The 25,051-nt window shown below is 44.5% G+C and overlaps 1 protein-coding gene across 1 annotated transcript; it reads right to left on the reverse strand.

The window, feature by feature from the left end:
- Nucleotides 1-611: 611 nt before the first annotated feature.
- On the reverse strand, nt 612-20,211 carry LOC148143345 (uncharacterized). The gene is made up of 3 exons (XM_087974109.1): nt 20,156-20,211; nt 14,637-14,818; nt 612-6,608 (listed from the first exon to the last, which is right to left on the reverse strand). Exon 3 carries the CDS (start codon nt 6,206-6,208, stop codon nt 5,285-5,287), a length of 924 nt encoding a protein of 307 aa, XP_087830235.1. The 5' UTR covers nt 6,209-6,608; nt 14,637-14,818; nt 20,156-20,211; the 3' UTR covers nt 612-5,284.
- Between the last annotated feature and the right edge of the window lie 4,840 nt (nt 20,212-25,051).

Raw genomic sequence — 25,051 nt, forward strand, 5'->3', positions numbered from 1 at the left:
CAGGTCAGAAATGACAGGGCATAATTTTAAGGTAATTGAAAGAAGGTTTAGGGAAGATGGCAGAGGTAGGTTTTTTACTCCGAATGGTGAGTGCATGGAATGCACTTCCAGGGTTGGAATGAGAGTCAGATACATTTAAGTGACTGCTGAACAAGCACATGGACGGCAGTAAATTGAGGGGAATGCAGGCTAGTCTCATCTTCAAGTTGGATAAAAGGCTGGTACAACATCGACGGCTGATGGGTCTAAACTGTGCTGTATTGTTCTACGTTCTCGCTCCAGAATGATGCAGCAGCAGTATTGGAAGAACAATATTGTGTCAAACCCCTTGACCCTTCCAGAGATGGGCACTGTCGATGGAAACTCGGTTAAATTCTGCCAGCAATCAGGTGATAGCCGGGTGGGGGGAGGGTGGCAATGGTGAGACTGAACTTGCTTACTTGTGGGTTTTTAGTTTTAGTTGCTACGTGCAATGAAGTGTGAATCATTGTTTCAGCAGTTCGTTTCTGAGTCAGTGGCCAAATTAAGGCAATTCACCCACAACCAGAGCAAGAGGCTGGGATTAATATTGACTCCACTGCATTCAACATGACATCACGTCAATACTGTTAGACACCAACCCCCACCCCACCAGAGATCTCAAACCGAAACACCCAAAGAGAAGCGCATGACCCTATAATCTGTAAAATTAATGTGAAAAGTGGTGTAACCTGCTCTAATGTTTAAAAATAAATCCCTGACACTTTAAAATCAACAAAAATCCATTTATTTATCCAACAGTAATGGTGAACAGATAAACTAAACTGTTAACAAACCAAATAAATCCCTTCTAACTACTGACTGTTCTGGAATGAAACAAGATTCTCGTGATATGATGATCCAATAAATATGATTCCCTCTCGTAACAAAAAATGTAATTTAGTCTCTCAGATTACAGCCAGGTTATGTGTCTCTTGGAATACTCTGTGCCGCCTTCTGTTGAATCTTCTGTCAGGAATGCCCTTCTCAGTTTTTTTTTAAATGATGCATTTTCTAATACAGAGATGACTGACGGCCAATTTCCCCCTCTCAATAGAACTGAGGACACTTGGCTCTCGCGAGGGGGAGTTAGAGATCTGGGCGTTCAGTCGATTGTACCCTGAAGGTGGCAACACAGGTCAATGGAGTGGTCATCAAGGTTTCATTCGGCGGTGTGTAAATAAATTGTTTTCCTGGAAGCCAAGTGATTTGACCAGCTACATGACTCCTGAGATACCTCTGCCGAAAACAACTAAAAAAGGTTCGGGTCTGGGCTACATTCCTAGAATGTTTTGAGGGGATCTGGCCTGGTCCATAACACTGTACACCTGCAAATTGTGTCTCCAGGAAGGATGTAGTGCAACTTGAAAGGGTTCAGAAAAGATTTAAATGGATGGTTCTGAGGTTGGAGGGTTTCCTTCCCCGGGATTGAGTACAATGGTTGGCAGGTTATGTTACAGTTGTATAGGACTTCGGTTTGGCCACATTTGGAACACTTCATACAGTTCTGGCCACATTCCAAAGCATCCGCATCCTTTTGGTAGAGGGTGCAGAGGAGGTTCACCAGGATGCTGCCTGGTAAACAGGGCGCTTGCTATGAGGAGAGCTTGAGTAGATTAGGATTATTTTCATTAGAAAGATGCGGATTGAGGGGAGACCTGAATGAGATCTACAAACCATGGGGTGGCATGGTGGCTCAGTGGTTAGCACGTCTGCCTCACAGCACCAGGGCACTGGGTTTAATTCCCTCTTGGGCGAGTGTGTGGAGTTTGCATATTCTCCCCATCTCTGATTGTCCTCCATGTGCTTTAGTTTCTTCCCACAATCCAAAGATGTGTGGGTCAAGAGAATTGGTGATGCTAAATTGCCAGGTCAGGGGTAAATAAAGGGTAGGAGAATGTGTCTGGGTGGGTTACACTTCAGAGGGTTGGTGTGAACTTGCAGGGCCGAAGAGCCTGTTTTCATACTATAGTGTATCTAAGGAAAGAACAAGAAACTTTTATTCCCAGAATGGGAGACTCAACTACTAGTGAGGTCACAAGTTCAAGGTGAGAGGGGAAAAGTTTAAGGGAGTTTAATGCATGGCAAGTTCCTTATGCAGATGGTGGTGGGTGCCTGGAGCGCATTGCCACCGGAGGTGGTAGAGGCGGACATGATAGTCTCATTTAAGATGTATCTAGACAGATACATGAAAGGGCAGGGAGCAGAGGGATACAGATCCTTAGAAAATAGGCAAGAGGTTTAGATAGAGCATCTGGATTGGTGCATTCTTGGAGGGCCAAAGAACCTGGTCCGGTGCTGTAGCTTTCTTTGTTCCTTGTTTAGCTCTGGGCCTCTGTCCAACTGTCCCCTTCTTTTGTACCCTTGATGACATATCTTTCTTTTTTATGATTGCTTTGAAAACAGAGGAACAATCCTATCAGATTGAAATTTAACAGGTTTTTGGAAGCCAAGGACCTGGTTTAAATTGATTGGCTAAATTGAAAAACTGTTGTCTTAGCCTGCTAACTGTATGGCCTTTCAATACAAATGCTTCAGTTCAGGTGCGCTCTGTTGTGACAATGCTGCTCCTTTGAAGAAGATGTTGTTCTTGGTTTTTTTTTGAAGAGAGGTTGTAAAAGGCAGAGGTTCTGATTCATCTGGGGTTAGGGACTTTGCTAATGGCTAACAGATACTGGCTAAGGCAACAATCAGGGAAAAGGGTTTGAGATGTTTTTTTTCTAAAACACTTGTACAATGAAAGGGCGGTTCTCCTTTTTGTTAACCCTGATTTGGTTTGAGTTTTAGCAAGCAGTCTATCTGAAGCTACTGGGGGAAGAAAGGTTCCCTGATTCAACAAATGTTTCTGGCTGACTCTCTCACTAACATCTCTCCTGTAAGAACCTGTGTTTGAACTAACCGTTCCTTTTTGCCATAGGGGTGTGTTTATGAGAATGTTGCAGGAAATCTGAACAGCTGCTTTCTTAAGTTGCGGGGAGGTCGTGACGGTCGGGTTTATGAATGGCTGCTATTCTAAAATCTGTTTTCTTTTACTTGTGTTTCATTCGGCGGTGTGTAAATAGTTTTCCTGGAAGCCAAGTGGTTTGACCAGCTACATCACTCCTGAGATACCTCTGCCTAAAACAACTAAAAAAAGTTAGGGTCTGGGCTACCTTCCTAGAATGTTTTGAGGGGATCTGGCCTGGTCCATAACACTGTACACCTGCAAATTGTGTCTCCAGGAAGGATGTTGTGAAACTTGAAAAGGTTCAGAAAAGATTTAAATGGATGGTTCTGAGGTTGGAGGGTTTGAGTTATAGGGAGAGATTGAATAAGTTGCAGGTATTTTCCCTGGAACATTGGAGGCTGAGGAGTGACCTGGTAGATATTTATCAAATTATGAGGGGCACAGATAGGGTAAATAGTCAAAATCTTTTCCCCAGGGTGGGGAATCCAAAACTAGAGGTTTAGGATGAGGGGGAAAAGATTTAAAAGGGACCTGAGGGGTGACCTTTTCACGGAGAGAGTGGTGTATGTATGGAATGAACTGCCAGAGGAAGTGGTGGAAGCTGGTACAATTTCAACATTTAAAAGGCATCTGGATAAGAACATGAATAGGAAGAGTTTAGAGGGATATGGACAAGTGCTGGCAAATGGGATGAGATTAATTTGGGATATGCAGTCAGCATGGACGAGTTGGACTGAAGGGTCTGTTTCCCTGCTGTGCATCTCTTTTGACTCGAAGTCTCTAAAAGATACCACATTGCTTCAACTGAACTCTGAAACCAACGTTACTGACAGATTCTTTGTGTGTGAACCCGAGAGGCCTAGTCGTAGAGATGTACAGCACTGAAACAGACCCTTCGCTACAACTCGTCCATGCTGACCAGACATCCAAAATTTAATCTACTCCGATTTGTCAGCATTTAGCTCATATACCCATCCAGATGCTTTTGTAATTGTACCAGCCTCCACCACTTCCTCTGGCAGCTCATTCTGTACATGCACCACCCTCAGTGTGAAAACTTGTCCCTTGAGGTCCATGCTAAGTTGCCTGTAGTGTTAGGGTGGGTTACTCTTCGGAGGGTCGGTGAGGACTTGTTGGGCCGAAGGGCCTGTTTCCACGCTGTAGGGAATCTAATCAAAAGGCACCTGGATGGGTGTATGAACAGGAATAGTTTAGAGGGATACAAGCCAAGTGCTGGCAAATGGGACTAGATTAATTTAGGATATCTGGTCAGCATGAATGAGTTGGATCAAAGGGTCGGTTTCCAGCGCTTGGCCTATATCCCTCTCAACCATTCCTATTCATGTCCCCATCCAGATGCCATTTAAAAGCTGTAATTGTACCAGCCTCCACCACTTCTTCTGGCAGCTTATTCCATACATGCATCACCCTCTGTATGAAAAGGTTGCCCTTTAGGTCCCATTTAAATCTTTCCCCTCTCACCATAAACCCTCTGGTTCTGGATTGCCCAACCTCCAGGGAAATGACCTTGTTATTTGCCCTATCCAAACCCCTCATGATTTTATAAACCCATATAAGGTCACCCCTCAACCTCTGACACTCCAGGGAAAACAGGCCCAGTCTATTCAACCTCTCGGCAACATCCTGGTAAATCATTTCTGGTGGAGAAGTCAATGATTTGGGTTAATACCTGAAACACTGACTTCACTGCTGGTGTTGCCTGGCTTGCTGCGTTCTCCCAGCCTCCTGCTTGCCTACTTTGGATTCCAGCATCTGCAGTTTGCTTTTGTCTCTAACGAATGGCAGAGCAGACTTGATCGGCTGAATGGCCTAACGTCTGCTCTGATGGTCTTGCAGGCTTAGCTTTGTGCAGATTGTTTCAGTGGGAACGTGCAGTAGCGCCCAATGGATCAAAGTTCATAGAATCACAGAATCCCTACAGTGTGGAAACAGGTCTTTCAGCCCAACAAGTTCAAACTGACCCTCTGAAGAGTAACCCACCCAGACCCATTTCCCTACCCTATTACTCGACACTTCCCCTGACTAATGCACCACACCTACACATCCCTGAACACTGGGACAATTTAGCTTCGCCAATCCACCCTACCTGCACACCTTTGGACTGTGGGAGGAAACCGGAACACCCAGAGAAAACCCACGCAGGCACAGGAGGAGAATGTGCAAACTCCACACAGATAGTTGCCCCAATGCCGGGCCCCTGGCACTGTGAGGCAATGCTACTCACCACTGAGCCACCGTGGGAGTGGGTGCAGTCCAGCAGAAAACAAAACAAGCTCACCAACTCTCCCAGCAGGAGGTTCAGTCCTGGGGGTGACCCACAGCAGCCTCACCGGCAGAATCCGATTGTTGGGAGCGCTGGTGCCCCCGCTGGTGCCTCTGCAAGTTGCAGGACTGGGTGAAGGCCTTCCCGCACTCAGGGCAGCTGAAGGGCCGCTCACCGGTGTGAACCCGCTGGTGCTTCAGTAAGTCAGAGGAATTGCTGAAGGCCTTTCCGCACTCAGGACAAGCGAATGGCCTCTCCCCGGTGTGGACCCGCCGGTGGATCAGCACGTGGGAGAAATTGCTGAAGGCCTTCCCACACTCGGGGCAACTGAAGGGCCTCTCCCTGGTGTGGACCCACCGGTGGGTCAGCAGGTTGGAGGCATGGGTGAAGGCTTTCCCACACTCAGGGCAGCTGAAAGGCCTCTCCCCTGTGTGGACCCGCTGGTGGGTCAGCAGGGCGGAGGAATCGCTGAACCCTTTCCCGCACTCTGGGCAAGTGAATGGCCTCTTCCCTGTGTGGACACTCTGGTGCCTCAGCAGGGAAAAGGCCTGGGTGAAGGCCTTCCCACACTTAGGGCAGCTGAAGGGCTTCTCCCCTGTGTGGACCCGCCGGTGGGTCAGCAAGGCGGAGGAACTGCTGAACCCCTTCCCGCACTCTGGGCAGGAGAATGGCCTCTCCCCGGTGTGGACCCGCTGGTGCTTCAGTAGGTCAGAGGAATTGCTGAAGGCCTTCCCGCACTCCGGGCAGCTGAAGGGTCTCTCCCCTGTGTGGACCCGTCTGTGCCTCAGCAGGGTGGAGGAACTGCTGAACCCCTTCCCGCACTCAGGGCAGGAGAATGGCCTGACCCCAGTGTGACTGCGCTGATGAGCCTCCAGGACAGACGGCACATGGAAGCCTTTCCCACAGTCGCCACACTTCCAAGGTTTCTCCACGGGGCGGGATTCCTCTGGTTTCTCCATGGCTGAAGCTTCAACAGCACACAAACACGTGTACAGTCCCTCCCCGCCCGTGAATTCCACTTTCCAGGCTGGATAACTGTTTTAGGTTCCACACTCAGTGCCCTGTAACAGTAGGGTCTCTCATTCAGTCCCACTGATGCTGAAAACTTACTGAAACAGGGACCAAAAAACTTTGCTTCTTCTCACAGAATCTTAGTCAAAACTCGTTACAGTCCCAATGGACTGAACGACTGTCAGACATTGACTTGAAATTGAGGACAGCAGACGCTGGAGAGTCAGAGTCGAAAAGTGCGGAAAAGTACAGCAGGTCGGGCAGCATCTGAGCAGCAGGAGAGTCGGCGTTTTGGGCATAAGCCCTTCATCTGTTGATTTTTAAACTTCAGTTTTCAGATCAAATACTCTGTAAAAAGAGATTACAAAAGTCATCATTGTCACTGAGAAGGTCTCTCGGCTTAAAACTTGTCTTTAAACATTTAGACTCAATGTAATGCTGAATTATGGAACACATTTATTACACTAGAAAATAGACAGACAGCAAGGCTCAGAAAAGGGGGGATCTTAAAGAATGCAAAAGATAGGGACACCTGGGCTGACCAAGTGATAACAGGATGCTGTAAGACAATTAAGAATGTTTGCCTTAGCATTGGTGAATCTGCGTGAACAGGACACCAAGTGATAACATTCACAGCCGTTCCCTTTTGAAATTAATGACCGTGTTTGATTCTGACCCTGAAACGAAACTTGGTACTATCAAAAACTTTGTAATTAACGGTCAGTTGCTGTCAATTATAATGGATTCTTATACCCCTTGCAAGCAGGGCAGTCACAGAGAAAATAAATCTTTGCTGTTACAAAATCCTGACTTGAGAGTTCAAAAGGACACTAGAGAGAGACACCACTTTAGTGCTGAGACTGTTGAATCCAGTAGAAAATTAACTCTTAGTGCTTAGCTGCTTTGGATTGAATTTAATTGCATTTTGTGACTTTTTGATGCTTTTGAGTAGCCAATTCTGGTTATGAAATGCAAACTCTGTAAAAGGAAATACTGATAAAGCTTTAACTTACTTGCTGTTTTTACAGACTGCCCCACTGTCAATTCTAACTAATCAGATCTTATGTTTTATTTGAATTTCAATCACAAACTTGAAAAGAAGGCATGTTTCATTCGAAGACGAATGAATCAGTTTAAATGCAACCTTACAGTAAAATCTCAGCCTCAGGTACAGAATGATTTAGTGCTTAAAAAGCAGGAGTCTGCTCCTAGCTTAGACATTATTCTAGGTCGAATATTGAAGAGATTCTTGCACAATGTGTCGGGAAGCCATTTTATGATTGAACGTTCGCCCTCCTTACTAAGAAGCCGTTTTATAAAACAACTGTATCTGACATGTGAGCTGTGCAAGGTTATCTTGTGAACTCTCCAATTAGCTGAGACAGGTACCTCTTTATGAGGGGAGTTTATCTCACTAGCAGGCGCCTAACTCAGCTGTTTTTCCCACCTGACGAATGGCTTAGGGCCTGTAGGAGTGAATAGTCAAGCTTCACAGATCTGTCAATTAGCTTTTCTTCCTTATGAATTATTGTCTTTCACTGTTATCTGTCTAATTAAGAACATGCAATTTCTTTTTCAAACTTTTGTACAAAGGAAGCCACTTTGTATCAATACTTTGGAGTCGCCTGCTGGGCATTTGAACAGCTGGTAACCTACTCTCCTAGATTATTAGAACCTAGTTAGTTTAGCTGATAGGTATCAATGTTATGTTGTCACAGTGATGCTATTAGTGAATAAAGGGGATAACTAAAATTATACTAAACTATCCATAACAGGTTTTTATTCCAGACTTCGAAACAATACAATTTCCAGGACGAACCAAGAGAGAGGCTTTACAGGTCTGAGACCACAAGGGATTCCCTGGGCCGTCTCAAATCTCCACTTTAACATCAGCCCAGGGTAGAAATTCAGAACAAGCAATTCTTTTTCTGCAAAACAATCTTTTCTTTCGTTATTCCACAAAATTGAAAGCACCATCCCAATCTCTCTTCCCCCCCATCCATTCTCACTCCACTCTAATTCTCCTGAAGGATGCTAATTCAGGATCTTACAGGGCCAAAAAAGGAAAAACATCTCTTGAATAACTCTCTACCTGAAAGTTAACATTTTTCACGACATTGGGATACTGCTCAGTGTGAGCAGATCTGTTTTTGGGAAGCAAAGGAAAACTGTATAAATTCAGGATAAACCTGCAATACAGCATCTTTAGAAACAACCAGACACGGGATCAAGACATTGACACCAACACCAGTGAGAAACTCAACATAGACGTGGCAAACCATCAGTCTTTAATCTTTTAGAATGGGTTGTAGGTATCATTAATATGTAAATCTCAGAACTTCTTACAAATCACCTTGTCGAGATAATTTAAGATTTGTAACAAAAGGTGACATCTCAGCTCAGACAATGCATTAAAGGTATGAGGTCACAGTCAGTCTGTATCCCAATTTTGAATCTGACAGGTTCTGCTTCCAAAGTGAAATTTACAAAATATTACATGCATGCACTGCCTGCATTGACTGCCAGCAGATTGTGCATTTTTTGAACAAAATCAAATTTTTGGATCAGAAATTGGTTGCTGAAAGAAGACAGAGGGTGGTGGTTGATGGGAAAATATTCATCCTGGAGTTCAGTTATGAGTGAGTTACCACAAGGATCTGTTTTGGGTCCACTGCTCTTCTTCATTTTATAAATGACCTGGATGAGGGCATAGAAGGTGTGTTTGTAAATTCGCGGATGACACTAAAGTCGGTAGAGTTGTGGATACTGACTAAAGATGTTGTCAGTTACAGAGGGACATAGATAAGCTGCAGGGCTGGGCTGAGAGCTGGAAAATGGAGTTTAATGCGGAAAAGTGTGAGGTGATTCACTTTGGAAAGAGCAACAGGAATGCAGAGTACTGGGCTAATGGTAAGATTCTTGGTAGTGTAGATGAGCAGAGAGATCTCGGTGTCCAAGTACGTAGATCCTTGAAAGTTACCCAGGTTGATAGGGCTGTTAAGAAGGCACACGGTGTGTTAGCTTTTGTTGGTAGAGGGATTGAGTTTCAGAACCATGAGATCATGCTGCAGCTGTACAAAACTCTGGTGCGGCCACATTTGGAGTATTGCGCACAGTTCTGGTCACCGCATTATAGAAAGGATGTGGAAGCTTTGGGAAAGGTTCAGAGGAGATTTACTAGGATGTTACCTGGTATGGAGGGAAGGTCTTCGGAGGAAAGGCTGAGGGGCTTGCGGCTGTTTTCGTTAGGGAGAAGGAGGTTGAAAGATGACTTAACTGAGACATAGGATAATCGGAGAGTTCGATAGGTTGGACAGTGAATGCCTTTTTCCTTGAATGGCAATGGCTAGCACGAGGGGATATAACTTTAAATTGAGGGGTGATAGATATAGGACAGATGGTCAGAGATAGTTTCTTTACTCAGAGTAGTCGAGGTGTGGAACGTACTGCCTGCAATAGTAGTAGACTCGCCAACTTTAAGGGCATTTAAATTGTCATTGGATAGACATATGAACGAGAATGGAAGAGTGTCGGTTAGGTGAGCTTCAGATTGGTTCCACAGGTCGGTGCAACATTGAGGGCCGAAGGGTCTGCACTGCGCTGTAATGTTCTATGTATCTATAAATATAATTCTACAAATACAAATTCACCCTATACACTTATATGCACGTGTGCGTGCATGAGAGAAAGCAAATGTCTATGTCTATGCTGTTTATCTCGATGCCTTTTTGATAACAAATGCTTTATTTCTGTAAATGTTGTTATAAATGAGAGTTGGGTACTAATAGTTAGATAGAAGGGAGACAGAATTCCTCAAGTTGGGTACCATAAGAATCCTGGGAGACCCTGATTTCTGGCTTACTTCCTAATGAGCAAACATTAAACATGCTCACCTATTTATTTCTAATTTTGTTTCATTTTTCTTGTTTATTCCCCACTACGATAGTCTCTCTGGATGGTTGACAGGCTGGGGCAATGTGGGTTGGGCCTTGAGTGGCTGAATGTTTTATTGTTCTGGAAGGTGGAAAAGGGGGTCAAAGCTTCAGCAAAAACCCAGCAGAGCTGAGGACATACGACACCTTACTCTGTGGGAACAGCGAGATCAACAGAGGACAGAGAAATCAGGACCTGAAATCCGAGCTGACACCAGGCTACCCTGTGATCAGTGCTTTGATGAGTAATGCCAACCATCTACCTTTACCTAGCTTCCCATTAAACCTCTCTGTAAGGAGTCTCAGATCATAATTATTCTCTTCAATGTGTGCAGCCAATTCAGTCACTTTTGTAACAATGCAGCACACATTCAGCTTTTACTTTTATTTTTTGTGATCTTTTGAATCCAGCTTTGATTGCTGGTACGTTTATCCTCCTTGTCCCTTTTTATCGTTCTCCAACGTTCATTTTCCACATCACCACACTGCTCACCGGCCTTGATTTGGATTGGCCATGCTAAATTGCCCATTGTGTCCAGGGATGTGCAAGTTAGGTGGGTTAGCCAAGGGAAATGCACAGTTATAGTTTCACAGTAATAGGAGCAGGAGTAGGCCATTTGGCCCATCCAGCCTGCTCTGCCATTCATTAAGATCATCATCTCAGCTCCTCCTATCTGCATTGTCCCAACTACCCTTTAATTCCCTACAATGCAATAACCCAGCCAACTGTATCCTGAATATACTTAATAAAGCTGCTGCTACTGCTTCCTTGGGTAGAGAATTCCATAGATTCACCACATTCCAGGAAAAGCAGTTCTTCCTCATCTCTGTCCTAAATCTACTCTCCCTAATCTTGAGGCCATGTCCCTGTGGTGAAAGGGTTAAAATTGTGTCCCAATACATGTGTGAATCTAACCGAAAATGGAAGGTGTCGCTTAGTCCCGTGTGAATCTTATTATACACCTTCCCGTGTGAATCTTCTTATCTGTATGTAACCAGAATGGAATGTGTTTTTTAGCCTTGCTCTGCTGTTCACATGAATGTTTATATCTGGAAAAGAGTATATCAGCTGGAAAAGTCTCCAGTTCGGTAGAGTCTGCTCCGGGGTTGCGTTTAACCGCCGAGCGTGGGTTGTTGGCAACCGCTCTACGAGAACTGACGGCTCCCAGTTCCGGTAACACGTAGAGTGAGTATAAACCAGACCCGTTGTAAGTACGAGACCTGGTTGTGGCGACGCTGCGGGGAATAAAACACTTATATTCTAGCAGACTCGCCTCTTGGCTGTTTGTTCTGTGTCAGACTACTTTCCTGCGAGCCTGGTCCTTGACCTTGAGAATTTTTTAAAACAGTCCCCTAGTCCTAGTCTAATTCACCAGCAGAAACGACAGGACAGGATAGGTGGGGTGGGGATGGGTCTGTGTGGCATGCTCTTCAGAGGGGTCAGCGTTGCCTTTATGGGCTGAATGGCCTGATTCCACACTGTAGGGCTTCAATGATTGTGTGCACTCCGGATGACAGCTCACAGAACCTCCCACTTTCTGCAAATCGAAAGACAAGTCCCACCTTGCCCTCTTGTATGTGTGTTCTGTAACTGCTTAATCATTTCTAGTGAATACAGCCCACACCTGCTGCTGCTGCTGCTAGTAACTTTTACAATGCTGATGAAACAATGCAATACCTGCTGTACTGAAAACCGTAAGGCTTCTAACGATACCAGTTACTGATTCACCGCTCCTTCTGATGGACAGCGTTGGAAATACAATGTTGGAGGCTGAATGAAATGAGCAGTTTAAAACAAAAACCCACCTAACCCTTCACTAGGTTCTCCACTCAGCACACTGTACTTACTGCCAGTAAACCTGAAAGCACTTTTCCCCACAGTGCAATGAATTCCCACTTTCCACTAGAATTCCAGATGTGCTCCCTCACTCAGTTACTGTCTCACAACTGAAAGATTTCGTTGTAACTTCTGCTCCCAGGAAGGGCAAAACATCTTTGAAAACTGCTCTGAAAGTCTAGTCTTCACAACCACACTTCTACTTTCACTGAGGACGATTAGAGTCATACAGCACGGAAACAGACCCTTCGGCCCAACTTGCTGGTGCCGACCAGATATCCTAAATGCATCCAGTCCCATTTGCCAGCATTTGGCCCATATCCCTCAAAACCCTTCCTATTCATCTACCCATCCAGATGCCTTTTAATATGTTATAATTGTACCAGCCTCCACCGCTTCCTTTGGCGGCTCATTCCACAGAGACATCACCATCTTTGTGAGGAGGTTACCCCTCTCATCTCAAAACTATGCCCTATACTTTTGGACTCCCATGTCATGGGGAAAAGATCTTGGCTATGCATCCTATCCATGCCCCTTATGAACTTCTATAAGGTCACCCCTCAGCCTCCACTCCAGGGAAAATAGACCAAGTCTATTCAGCCTTTCCCTGGAGCTCAAACCTTCCAACTCTGGCAACAGCCTTCTAAATCCTTTCTGAACTCTTTCAAGTATCACAACATCTTTCCTACAGCAGGGAGATCAGAACTGAGTGTGGTATTCAAAAACATGGTCTAACTCAATGTACTGACCAATGGAGGAAAACATATCAAACAGCTCCTTCATTATCTGATCTACTTGCGACTCCACTTTCAAGGAACTATGAACCTGCACTCCAAGGGCTTTTTGTTCTGCTACACTCCCCAGGACCTTAGCATTAGGTGTATAAGTCCTGCCCTGATTTGCCTTACCAAAATGCAAAATCTCATACTCATCTAAATTAAACTCAATCTGCCACTCCTTGGCCAATCAGCCTATGTAATCAATTCTAATTTATATCAAACTTTCTTTCCTCTCTCATTCCCAGAAAGCTGAAAATCCCCATCCCTCAGACTCTCCCCCATTCTCATTTTGCTAAACCTAATTCCTCTGCACCTCATCCTGAAGGGTGTGGTCCATGCTGATTAACAGGCCCACACTCAGGGGGGATCTAAATGAAACAGACAGAATTCTGAACAGCCAGGACAGAGTGGACATTGACAAGATGTTTCCATTGGTAAGAGAGGGCACAGCCTTCGAGTAAGGGGAAGACTTTTCTGAAAGGAGATAAGAAGAAATGTCTTCAGCCAGAGAGTGCTGAATCTATAAATTTCATTGCCACAGGAGGCCAGGTCACCGAGTATATTTAAGACTGAGATAGATAGCTTCTTGAGTATCAAGGGAATCAAAGGTAATGGGGAGAAAGCAGGAGAATGAGGTTGAGAAATTTATCAGCCATGATTGAATGGCGGAGCAGACTCGATGGGTTGAATGGCCTAATTTCTGTTCTCATGTCTTATGGTCTCACACAGTATGAGCAGGGGTAGACCATTTGGCTTTTCGAGCTTGCGCCATCACTGAACAGATCATAACTGGATATGAATATACTTACATCTGGGTGGATAGGTTGAGATGTTTTTCACTGGACTGTAGGAGGTTGAGAGGTGACTTTATAGAGAGGATTATAAGATCATGAGGGGTATAGATGAGGTGACCAGCAGATGTCCTTTCCCTAGGGTGGAGGTTTCAAGATGAGGGAGCAAATTTTGAAGGGGAGAGGAGAAAGATTTTAAAAAGATATGAGGAGAACTTTTTTTTTAAGAAAGTGGTTTGTGTGTGGAATCAATGTCCAGAGGAAGTGTGGATGCAGGAACAGTAACAATGTTTAGAAGACATTTGGATAAGTACATGAATAGGAAAGGTTCGGAGAGATATGGGCCAGTCACTGGCAGATGGACCAGTTTAATTTGAGAACATAGCATAGACTAGTTGGACTGAAGAGTCTGTTTCTGTGCTATATGATCCTGTAGCTGTTCTCTACTGGTCTGAAAACCATTTTCTTGGAGATCCAAGATGGCGGTGGTCTGAGTGGTCTGCTGTGTTGGGCTCTGTGCCATATCCTCTGGCAATGTGGACCTTTACCCCCCCCCACCCCTCATTAGCCATCCTTAGGAGAAAAAAATACTAATATAAACTTAGTGAACATCTGGAGCTGCTATAATTGTGGTTTGACAGCTTTAGGACCAGAATGAAAGCAAATGAAGGAAAGGCGCTGAAACTGGTGCAGCAGGTAGGGCACTCCCCTACTGCATCGGGGGTGCATGGAGCCATTGCTCAAACTCCCAGGGCAGTCCCTTTGGATTTAATGGGGCAGCAGTTACTCTCGGAGTTTGCCAAACTCTGAGAAAAGATTGAAGCAGCGGTGGAACCACTATCTGCCACGCTGGAAAAGCATGGAGCAGGAAATTCAAATGTTGGACCAAAGAGAATAGGCAGTGGAGGAGAGGACCGTGGCATCGGAGACCGTGGTGGAGGTCTCAGGAGGAAGGATCCAAACGCTGGAAGACCAGGTTCGGGTCCTTCAGGAGCAAGTGGACGACCTGGAAAACAAAAGTAAGAGAAAAAGCTTACAGCTCGTGGGTCTTCCGGAACGTGAGGAAGGCGAAGACCTCGTTGGAATCCTGGAGAAGTGGTTCCTGACGTTCTTGGGGCTGGAGTTGGAGTCGGGCCTGTTGAGCTTGGAGCGGTCCCACCGAATTGCAATGTGCAGGTCAGGACCAGACCCACGCCCCCACATGGTCCTTGTGCGACTCCTGCATTATAAAGAAAAACAGTTAGTGATTGAAACAGCAAGAAAACTGGGAAGAGATCCACAGGCTTTAATGCACAAAGGCTCAAGAATAATATCTTTTCAGGACTTCTCAGGAGCAAGAATTAAGAAGAGAAAGGGCTTTTAATGAAGTTAAGTGAAAATTAAGGGATCTGAATATTCAATATTCCTTGAGGTCCCTGGCCATGTTGCATTTCGCTCATGGGAGGTCGGTATCTCATTTTGAATCAGCAGAAAAGGTGAAGGACTTTGTGAATTCTCTGAATTCAAGGACTCAGGTCGGGATAGGGCCATCGATATGGACAATGGTACAGTTCTTTCTGCCCCTTCTTTTCTTTTCCTCTCTCCATTTTTTTTTTTGTGTGGTTATCGGCTTCTCTGTACTGCCTTGATGTAAAACCGGAATTATTTAGTATATCGGTCAGTTGTGCATTATGTGGGGACTTTTGTTTTAACTGCTGTCCTTTTGGTTTTGGTTTGGGGGTGGCGACACCTCTGGTTAAGATGTATGGAGAAGGGGTGTGTGTGTGTGTGGGGGGGGGGGGGGGCGGGAGAGAGGGGAATGGGCATCCATTTTTAACTCTCAGAATGTAAATAACGTTTTTTTTCATCTGTGAATTGCCTGGGGCTAGGGCACGGCCTCAGCTGGAAGGATCCAGGATGTTAGCTATGGGTAAGGTGGGGTGGGGTGGTGAGGGAGTTATGATAGGGTATTCTTCTCCTTTAGCTCTAAAAGTAGAGGAGTGGCTATACTGATAAGAAGGAACCTCCCTTTCCAGGTAATTGAGCAAATTAAGGATGAACTTGGACAGTTCATCATTCTTAAAGCTCAACTACATGGCGTCCTGAATGTGTATCCTCCCCCACCCCACCACATGCACCCTCTTACATTTCTGATTGATGCTGTTGCTAAATTAATGAGTCTTGGGGTGCACAGCACAATCATAGGAGGGGATTTTAATCGCCTCATAGATCCTGAGGTAGACAGGGTAACAAGGCGCCTGGCATGTATGACTGCACAATCTAAGCAGTTGGTGGACATGATTAGTTTCCCTACAGTGTGGAAATGGGCCGTTTGGCTCAACAAGTCCACACTGACCCTCCGAAGAGTAATCCACCCAGACCCATTTCCCTCTGGCTAATGCACCTAACACCATGGGCAATTTAGCATGGCCAATTCACCTTACCTGTACATCATTGGACTGTGTGAGGAAACCAAAGCACCCAGAGGAAACCCATGCAGACACGGGGAGAATGTGCAAACTCCACACACAGTCGTCTAATGCCGGAATCGGACCTTGGTCCTGTGAGGCAGCAGAGCTAACCACTGAGCCACCGTGCTGCCCCAGTGTGAGGAGTTGGGGTTAGTGGATGTGTGGAGGCACCTCCACCTGAATGGAAGAGACTTTACTTTCTATTCCAACCAACACAAGTGCCACACGCGAGTTGACATGTTTTTTTATGTCATCAGATATTTTGGATATAACACTGGCTTGTAAAATTGGGAATATAGCTGTCTCAGACCACGTGCCAATGTATTTAGATGGTAAAATCAAGGGTGGTGGAATGGATGCACGGCACTGGTGCACGGACCCATTCCTGTTAAGGGATAGCAAATTCGTTGAGTACATCAGAAGAAAGTTCAGGGTCTTCTGGGATATCAACTCAGGTAAGGCCAGTAATCCGGCAATACTGTGGGAGGCCACTAAGGCATATTTATGAGGCCTAGTTATTTCGTATTAAACAACTAGAAGGAAGCAGAGGGAGGAGCAACAATAGATGCTGAGGAAGTATATTATATTAGGCCTTCACTGGTCAAGCTGCAGCTCTCCGGGCTGCTCTCGACTCATTGCACACACAGGTGGCAAAAAAGGGATTGTTTGAATTTGGAGAACCTGCCCCTCCCCAGTATAAAGGCGGAACAGGTTTCCCTGTTGAATGCATCTATGACGATACAGGAGGTGCAGGAAACAATAAAGCATCTCCAGAGTGGCAACACACCGGGGTCAGATGGATTCCCAAGTGAATTCTATAAGGAATTCATAAATGCCACCTCTGGGGATGTATAGCTATTCAGATACACAGGTTTGTCTTCCACCCTCTCTTAGGGAGGCGAATATCGCCTTCATTTTAAAGAAGGGGAAAGAGCCTGAAGAACGTGCTTCATACAGACCCATTTCACTTTTGAATGTAGATTTAAAAATTCTACCCAAGATGCTGGCCCTGAGGTTGGAAAAGGTGTTGCCCTATATTATGAAAGATGATCAGATGGGTTTTAAGGGTCGTAGCTCCTCCAACAATATCAGGAGGGTACTGAACATGGTGTAGGTATGCCGCAAAGATTGATCCTGGGTTCGGTGGTCTCCCGAGACGCAGAAAAGGCATTTGACCGGATAGAATGGCTATACTTGTTTGGGGTCCACAAGCATTTTAGTCTGGGAGGATCCTTTGCTAGATGGGTGGTAGTGTTGTATAATGATCCTAAGGCAGCAGTCATCACAAATGGCACTAAGTCAGATAACTTTAACAGTGGGAGAGGTAGTAGACAGGGGTGTCCTCTTTCACCACTGCTATTTATCTTGGCAATTGAGCCATTAGCTGAGGCAATCAGGAGGGATCCTGAAATAGTGGGGCCAGAGGTGGGAATGGGCGAGCATAAGATCACCCAATATGCTGATGACATCCTTTTGTTCTTGGCCAATCTGGAGGAGTCAGTTTCTCGATTGATTCAAACAATTAATTTATTTGGCTGTTTTCCGGGCTGCAGGATCAACTTTACAAAATCGGAAGCCGTGCCGGTGGGGGGATTAGTGGAGGTGCCTGATCTGAAGGATGGAATGCAGTTCCTGTTTAGATGGTTGTCAAAAGGATTTTTGTATTTGGGAATTTTTATTACCCCTACCTTCCACCACCTGTATAAGGCTAACTATGTACAATTACTGGAGAGGATAAAGCAGGATTTGCAGCAGTGGGACGGATTACCGTTATCATGGTTAGGCCGAATAGCTCCGAATAAGATGAATGTTCTTCCTCGCCTGTTGTACCCCTTGAGAATGCTCCCGTTGTTGCTACCCAGATGAGTATTACTGAGGCTCAGTGGTTGGCTAGGTTCTTTTATTTGGTGTCGCAGGCGCCCCCTAATTAAATTAACCAAAATGCAGCTCTCGCAGGGTGAGGGAGTGGGGTGAACCTTCCAGACTTGAAGAGACATTAAATATGCACTTTGTTACCATATCTGGGTGGCTGGGCATGGGGGTGATTCGAGGTCAATTTGGCTTGATGTTGAAGCCTCGCCGTTGCGATGTCCCCTAATTATTTATGGATAGGATGAAATCCATGACCGAGCAGTGTAAGAGTCCAATCATTTTAAATACAGTGAAAGCCTGGAGGATAATGAGGCAAGATGAGGGCAGTTGGCTTAAGACCTCACTGTTTACCCCATTGATGGAAGCCCAAGGATTTAAACCTGGGGCAATGGACTCCAGCTTTAAGTCATGGGAGAATAAGGGAATCTCCTGTCTGGGAGACTTATTCAAGGGGGAGGTCTTGATGTCATTTAGCCAGCTAAGTCAGAAATATGGATTGTACCTATTCCGGTACTTTTAGATAAGGGATTATATACAGAAAAAGACAATGGTCCCAGCTCAGCTTTCCAGGTCAGACGTGGAGAAAGAGTACTCCAGTGTGCTGGTGTTCTTTCAGTCAGTACTTTGTATTATTTACAAAAGGGACGTGCCTTAGGGGACATGGAGGGAATCTGTAGGACGTGGAATCAGGAGCTCAGAGAGGATACTTCATTGGAAGTATGGAAGGAAATATGGGAAAATGTAAGGAAAATTTCAATACGTAACACAGCAAAGGCAATGAAATTGAAGATTTTACACAGGGCTCATATGGTGCCCCAGAGGCTAGCTAAGTTCAAGAGAGGAGTATCACCAGGGTGTCCCAAATGTAAAATTAGTAGAGGCTCTCTCTCTCACACTGCTATTGGTCATTTTTTTAAGATCCAGACTTACTGGAGTGCTATAGTAAGGGAGTCGAAGGACATCCTCGGGATTGAAGTTAAAGTAGATCTGGCATTTCTTCTTCTGGGGTTGGCAAATTTGCCCTCTCCTGGGAAACATGGGAAGAGACTGTGTAACATTCTTACCCACTATGCAAGGAAGAACATTTTAATGAAATAGACATTGGGGAATAAAACCCAGGTCTTATGGGGTGGCGTCGGCTAGTGATGGAGCACCTCCCCCAAGACTACCACATGAATATGGTGCGCCACAGAACAGAGCGGTTTTACAAGACATGGCAACCCTTTCTAAATTATATGGATGCAGACTTATCAGCAATATTGATTAGGGCCGTGGTATGTCACGGGAATCAGTTTGGGCACCAGTGGGGCCCTGGGAAGGGAGGCTGGGGGAAAAGATTATGGGTACAATAACTGGAGCTCAAAGGGATGGGAGCCTCAGTGGAGGTGTAGTGAGTGAAATAGAATAAAATAATGTGATGTAATTTAATTTGAATTCAGTTTAATTCAATTTTTTAAAAATTTGATTGTAGTTTAGTTTAAGCGAAGTAGGTACGGTTGTTCTGGTAGAATAGTCGTTAGTTCATTATTAATAGTATCTTGATATGACATTGTTGTACTGCCTCTATCTTTCTATATTTTGGTATTGTTCTTTTTTGTCTATAGATGTTTTGTAAAAGATTTGAAAAAGTTTGTAATAAAATATTTTTAAAAAAATTTTCTTGCCTTCCCCCATAACTACTTTTAACATTTAAAAGTCAGATAAACTCAGCTTTGAATATATTCAATGACCCCCTAACTGCAGAAAGACATTCCCACTTCTGAACTCAATTCCTCTTGCTTATACACCACTTGCCTTGCTCATTGCCTGCTGCACCTATCTGACAACTGGCATTGACTGGGATAGAAAGCCTGAGTAGAACGTAGCTGAGGCACCTTTGTACATCCACACATCATTCCTGATGAATGGTTTTTGCCCAAAACATTGACTGTCCTGCACCACGGATGCTGCCTGATCTGTTGTACTTTTCCAGCGCCACATTTTTCGACTCTGATCTCGAGCATCTGCAGTTCTCACTTGTTCCACATCCCAATATAAACAATGCATTTAACAATGCATCTCCTTTCTGTTTTTATTTCACAGGAAAAACTATAACTTCACACTGTGTTACTGCATTTGCCATGTGTTTGACAATTAAGACACAATTAACCAACTTTGCTGCAAGTCAAGAACTGAACTCCGAATGAAAAAATAAAATGGAAAAAGGGGGTGAGAAAAGAGTGTGTTGTACTCACAGATGTTGGACAGAGGAAAGTTGCAGTCTGAGGTGAAGCTCAGTCTTCATTCAGACAGACAGGAACAGCAACTACAGCTTCACAAGCTCATGGTCCAACATCCGCATTCAGAGAATAGGTGCGCTCTCAATGGCAGGAAGACCACACTCCTTCCGGTCTTCCAGCGCTTTCTATTGGTCCATCAAAAGAATGTTGAGCGCTGTTTCCGCTGTCAGATAGGAGCATGCGCAGTATTTTGCTGACACTGGCGTACATGCACAGTATTTTGCTGACACCGGCGTACATGCGCAGTGCTTGCTGACACCGAGAAGCATGCGTAGTATGTCCTGTGGAGATGTTGGTATCGCCGACAGATTTTCATTCCAAATGTTAATAGGAGAGTAAAAAAAGACTGGTGCCACAACTTTGTTTTCCTGGGACTCAACATTTTATTGTTTTTGAATTTTGTCTGGCTGCTCAATTTTATATGTCTTTTCCCCAGGGTAGAGGAAGTCCGAAACTAGAGGGGCATCGGATTAGGGTGAGAGGGGAAAGGTTTAAAAGGGATAAAGTTTCATGCAGAGCATGTATGGAATGAGCTGCCAGAGGCCGTGTGTCAAGGCTGGTACATTTACAACATTTAAAAGGCTTCTGGATGGGTTCTGGAAAGACCTCGATATGAATAGGAAGGGTTGAGAGAGATATGAGCCAAATACTGGCAAACAGGTCACTAGATTAATTTAGGATATGTGGTCGACGTGGACCAAAAGCTTTGTTTCTGTGCTCTGCAATTCTATGACTCTATTTCTACAGATTCTGTACCAATTTCACAAGACTAGGAATAGGTCATTCCTCCCTCACAGCCTGCCCTCAACTGTGGCTTAACTGCAAGTTTCAGAAAGATGTCTGCAGCCTGTTTTTAAGCAATTGAATATGCTTTCAGACTTTATTGATGTTTCTAAATACATTATTTTAGCTATTCTCAATGTTTTAAAGATCAGCCATTTCGCTGGCTCAGTGGTTAACGCTGCTGCCTCACACTGCAAGGGATCTGGGTTCGATCCCACTGTTTGGCAACTGTCTGTGTGGGATTTGCACATTCCTCTGCCCTCCTTTCAGTGCTCCAGTTTCCGCCCTTGGTCACAAAGATGGGCAGGTTAGGGTGGATTGGCCTTGCTAAATTGCCCCACAGTGTTCAGAGATGGGTTTTGGGGTGGGTCTGGGTGGGATGCTCTTCGGAGGGTCAGTGTGGACTCGATGGGCCGAATGGCCTGCTCCCACAGTGTGGGGATTCTATGATTACAAGAGTTGTCAAACGAGCAATTTTAATCGGTGAAGTATAAGACCAGGAGCCAATCTTTAAGCAGTTTTCCATTCATGCACAGAGTGAAACTTTAGAATTGTATCACTCTGAGCTCTACTCCAATCTCCATTTAGGACAGAGATGAGGAGAAACTTCTTCACCCAGAGAGTGGTGGCTGTGTGGAATGCTCTGCCCCAGAGTGCAGTGGAGGCCCAGTCTCAGGATTCGTTTAAGAGAGTTGGATAGAGCTCTCAAAGATAGTGAAATCAAGGATTATGGAGATAAGGCAGGAAGAGGATACTGATTAGGAATGATCATCCATGATCATATTGAATGGCGGTGCAGGCTCGAAGGGCAGAATGGCCTACTCCTGCACCTATTGTCTATTGTCAATGTCAATAAATGTCTTTTTATCTGTCCTCAAACAATCATATAATCAATCTGTCCCTCCTTAACCTTGATTTTTTTTAAAGTTAGCAGTTTCTTCCTTTAGATAAACCTTATCAATCAAAACACTAAACAATGTTTCAAACCTAATTAAAGATTTGTCAAGTTCTGTACAAATCTTCTGGGATCCCCAGTAATCACCCCATATGAGCTGTTATCTTCATCAAATAATCTGACAATTATTGACTGCTATCAACCTCTTCCGTCCCAGGAAATTTCCTTTCTCTGCAAAGTTTGGTTCATGTTGGCAAGTTCAATCCTCCTCCATTTCCCAGGAACACACTCTATAACGTGTTACATTCTCAGTATCTGTTTAACGCTCAGTGGGAAAACTGTTTTCAGTCTCACAGTTATACAGAATACCTCCAAAATGTTTTTGAAGAATGCACTGCTCCCACAAGAGCTGGTAGTTCCACAGTTAAAATGCTATCAACGGCACTTTTTCTTATTTACCCACCTTCCCAGGATACAGGATTTCTCTCACTAGAAACTGTGCCCCCTGTAAAAAATCCAGCAGGAAGATCATTATGCAGCTATCAGTAAAAATGTCTCATTTGGGTCACACAATGATAGAAATGGAAGAACCTGTCTCTTCACGAGAGATATCCGGCTGGCCTTGTGTTGGTGCTTGCTTGGTTGTCTTTGCTGTTTCCCCTCTAACTGTTCAAAACGTCTGGTTTTATACCCCAAAACATCAGATCATTTCATTGGTTTGGTGTCATTCCAAACGGTAAAATTCAAATTCGATAGGATTTTGGTATCGGGGCATACTTTAAACTGATTGGCCAAATTGGAATTTGTTTTTGTTCAATGGCAACGCAACTCCAGCTATTTGTTTCAAACAAATGTTACATTTTTTAATTGTTCAGCACGCTTTGTGCTTTCAGTCAGTCCTTGCTCACTTCCTCTCTGTCAAAAGGTACACTACACACCTACACCTTCATTACACCATGCAAATGTCTTTTAAATATTGTAACTATACCTGCGTCTATCACTTCTGGAAGTTCACTTACTCACAAACTAACGTCTGTGTAAAAACGTTATCCCTCAGGTTCCTTTTAAAATCTCTCTCCTCTCACCTTAAAAAAATGTCCCCTAGTTTTTAATTCTCCTTCACTAAAGGAACAGACATTTGCTAATCACTTTACCTACAACCTTCATGATTTTATAAATCTCTGCAAGGTCACCCCTCAACCTCCTACGCCCTCATAACAGGGCGACCAAACCAATGAAATGACCTGGAGGAGGGGCTAGAAGGTTGGCTGAGCAAGTTTGCGGATGATACGAAAGTCGGGGAGTTGTTGACAGTGAGGAAGGATGTATCAGGTTCCAGCGGGATATCGATAAGCTGCAGAGCTGGGCAGAAAGCTGGCAAATGGAGTTCAATGTGGGTAAGTGTGAGGTGATTCACTTTGGTATGAGTAACAAAAAGATGGGGTACTGGGCTAATGGTCAGATATTTGGTAGTGTGGATCAGCAGAGGGATCTTGGTGTCAATGTACACAGATCTCTGAAAGTTGCCACCCAGGTAAATAGTGCGGTGAAGAAGGCATATGGGACTTTTATACTGGCTTTTATTGGTAGAGGAATTGAGTTCCGGAGTCCTGAGGTCATGTTGCAGTTGTATAAGACTCTGGTACGGCCGCATCTGGAGTATTGTGTGCAGTTTTGGTCGCCATACTATCGGAAGGATGTGGAGGCACTGGAACGGGTGCAGAGGAGGTTTACCAGGATGTTACCTGGTATGGTAGGAAGATCGTATGAGGAAAGGCTGAGGCACTTGGGGTTGTTTTCATTGGAGAAAAGAAGGTTTAAGGGTGACTTGATAGAGGTGTACAAGATGATTAGGGGTTTAGATAGGGTTGACCATGAGAACCTTTTTCCACGTATGGAGTCAGCTGTTACGAGGGGGCGTAGGTTTAAATTAAGGGGCAGTAGGTATAGGACAGATGTTAGGGGTAGGTTCTTTACTCAGGGAGTCGTGAGTTCATGGAATGCCCTGCCAGTAGCAGTGGTGGACTCTACCTCTTTATGGGCATTTAAACGGGCATTGGGTAGGCATATGGAGGATAGTGGGCTATTGAAGGTTAGGTGGGCTTGGATTGGCACAACATCGAGGGCCAAAGGGCCTGTATGCACTGTATTTTTCTATGTTCCATGTACTTAGTACACTACAAGTGGCCTCATCAACATCCTGTACAACCTCAACATGATGTCCCAACTCCAACACTCAATTATGTGAAAAATGAAAGCAAGTGTGCTAACCACCACCTTAACCACCCTGTCTACCGGTGATGCAACTTTCAAAGAACTATGTACCTGAAACTTTCCCCCCACCGGGTCTCTCTGTTCTACCATTTACTGTATAAGCCTTGCCCTTGTTTGCTTTACCAAAATGCACCCCTCGCTTTTATCCACACTTTCTCTCTCAGGTACACACACAAATACACCCTTTCACAGGCTTACACTCCATCACACTTACACTTTACCAAGTTAAAAATCACACAACACCAGGTTATAGTCCAACAGGTTTAACTGGAAGCATTAGCGTTCGGAGCACTGTTCCTTCAACAGGTGGTTGTGGAGGACACAATTATAAGACACAGAATTTATAGCAAAAGTTTACAGTGTGATGTAGCTGAAATTATACATTAAAAAATACCTTGATTGTTTCTTGAATTTTTCATCTGTTCGAACACCATGATAGTTTACATATGAAAAAAGTGAAACTAAAAAAGGTTTTGTGATTTACATAAGTTACATTTTCAGGTTAACTGTAACAATTGATGTTAGCTAACACCAATTGTTACAGTTAACCTGAGAACATTTAAGGGGCATTTGGATGGGTACATGAATAGGAAGGGTTTGGAAGGATATGGGCAGGGTGCTGGCAGGTGGGACTAGATTGGGTTGGGATATCTGGTCGGCATGGACAGGTTGGACCGAAGAGTCTGTTTCCATGCTGTACATCTCTATGACTCTATTTACATACGAAAGAAGTGAAACTATCATTGTTTGTTGAGTCTTTCATCTGTTCAAAAACCATCAAAGTATTTTTCTATGTATAATTTCAGTTACATCACACTGTAAATTTTTGCTATAAATTCTGTGCCTTACAATTGTGTCCTCCACAACCACCTGATGAAGGAGCGGCGCTCCAAAAGCTA

The sequence above is a fragment of the Chiloscyllium plagiosum genome, unplaced genomic scaffold, assembly GCF_037043375.1.
Source record: "Chiloscyllium plagiosum isolate Xiang-an unplaced genomic scaffold, Cpla_swu_hap1 HiC_scaffold_27, whole genome shotgun sequence".
NCBI classification, from domain to species: Eukaryota; Metazoa; Chordata; class Chondrichthyes; order Orectolobiformes; family Hemiscylliidae; genus Chiloscyllium; species Chiloscyllium plagiosum.

Excerpts from the sequence above, each read along its gene's own strand:
- LOC148143345 (XM_087974109.1), bottom strand. The coding sequence starts at position 6,208 with ATGGAGAAACCAGAGGAATCCCGCCCCGTGGAGAAACCTTGGAAGTGT.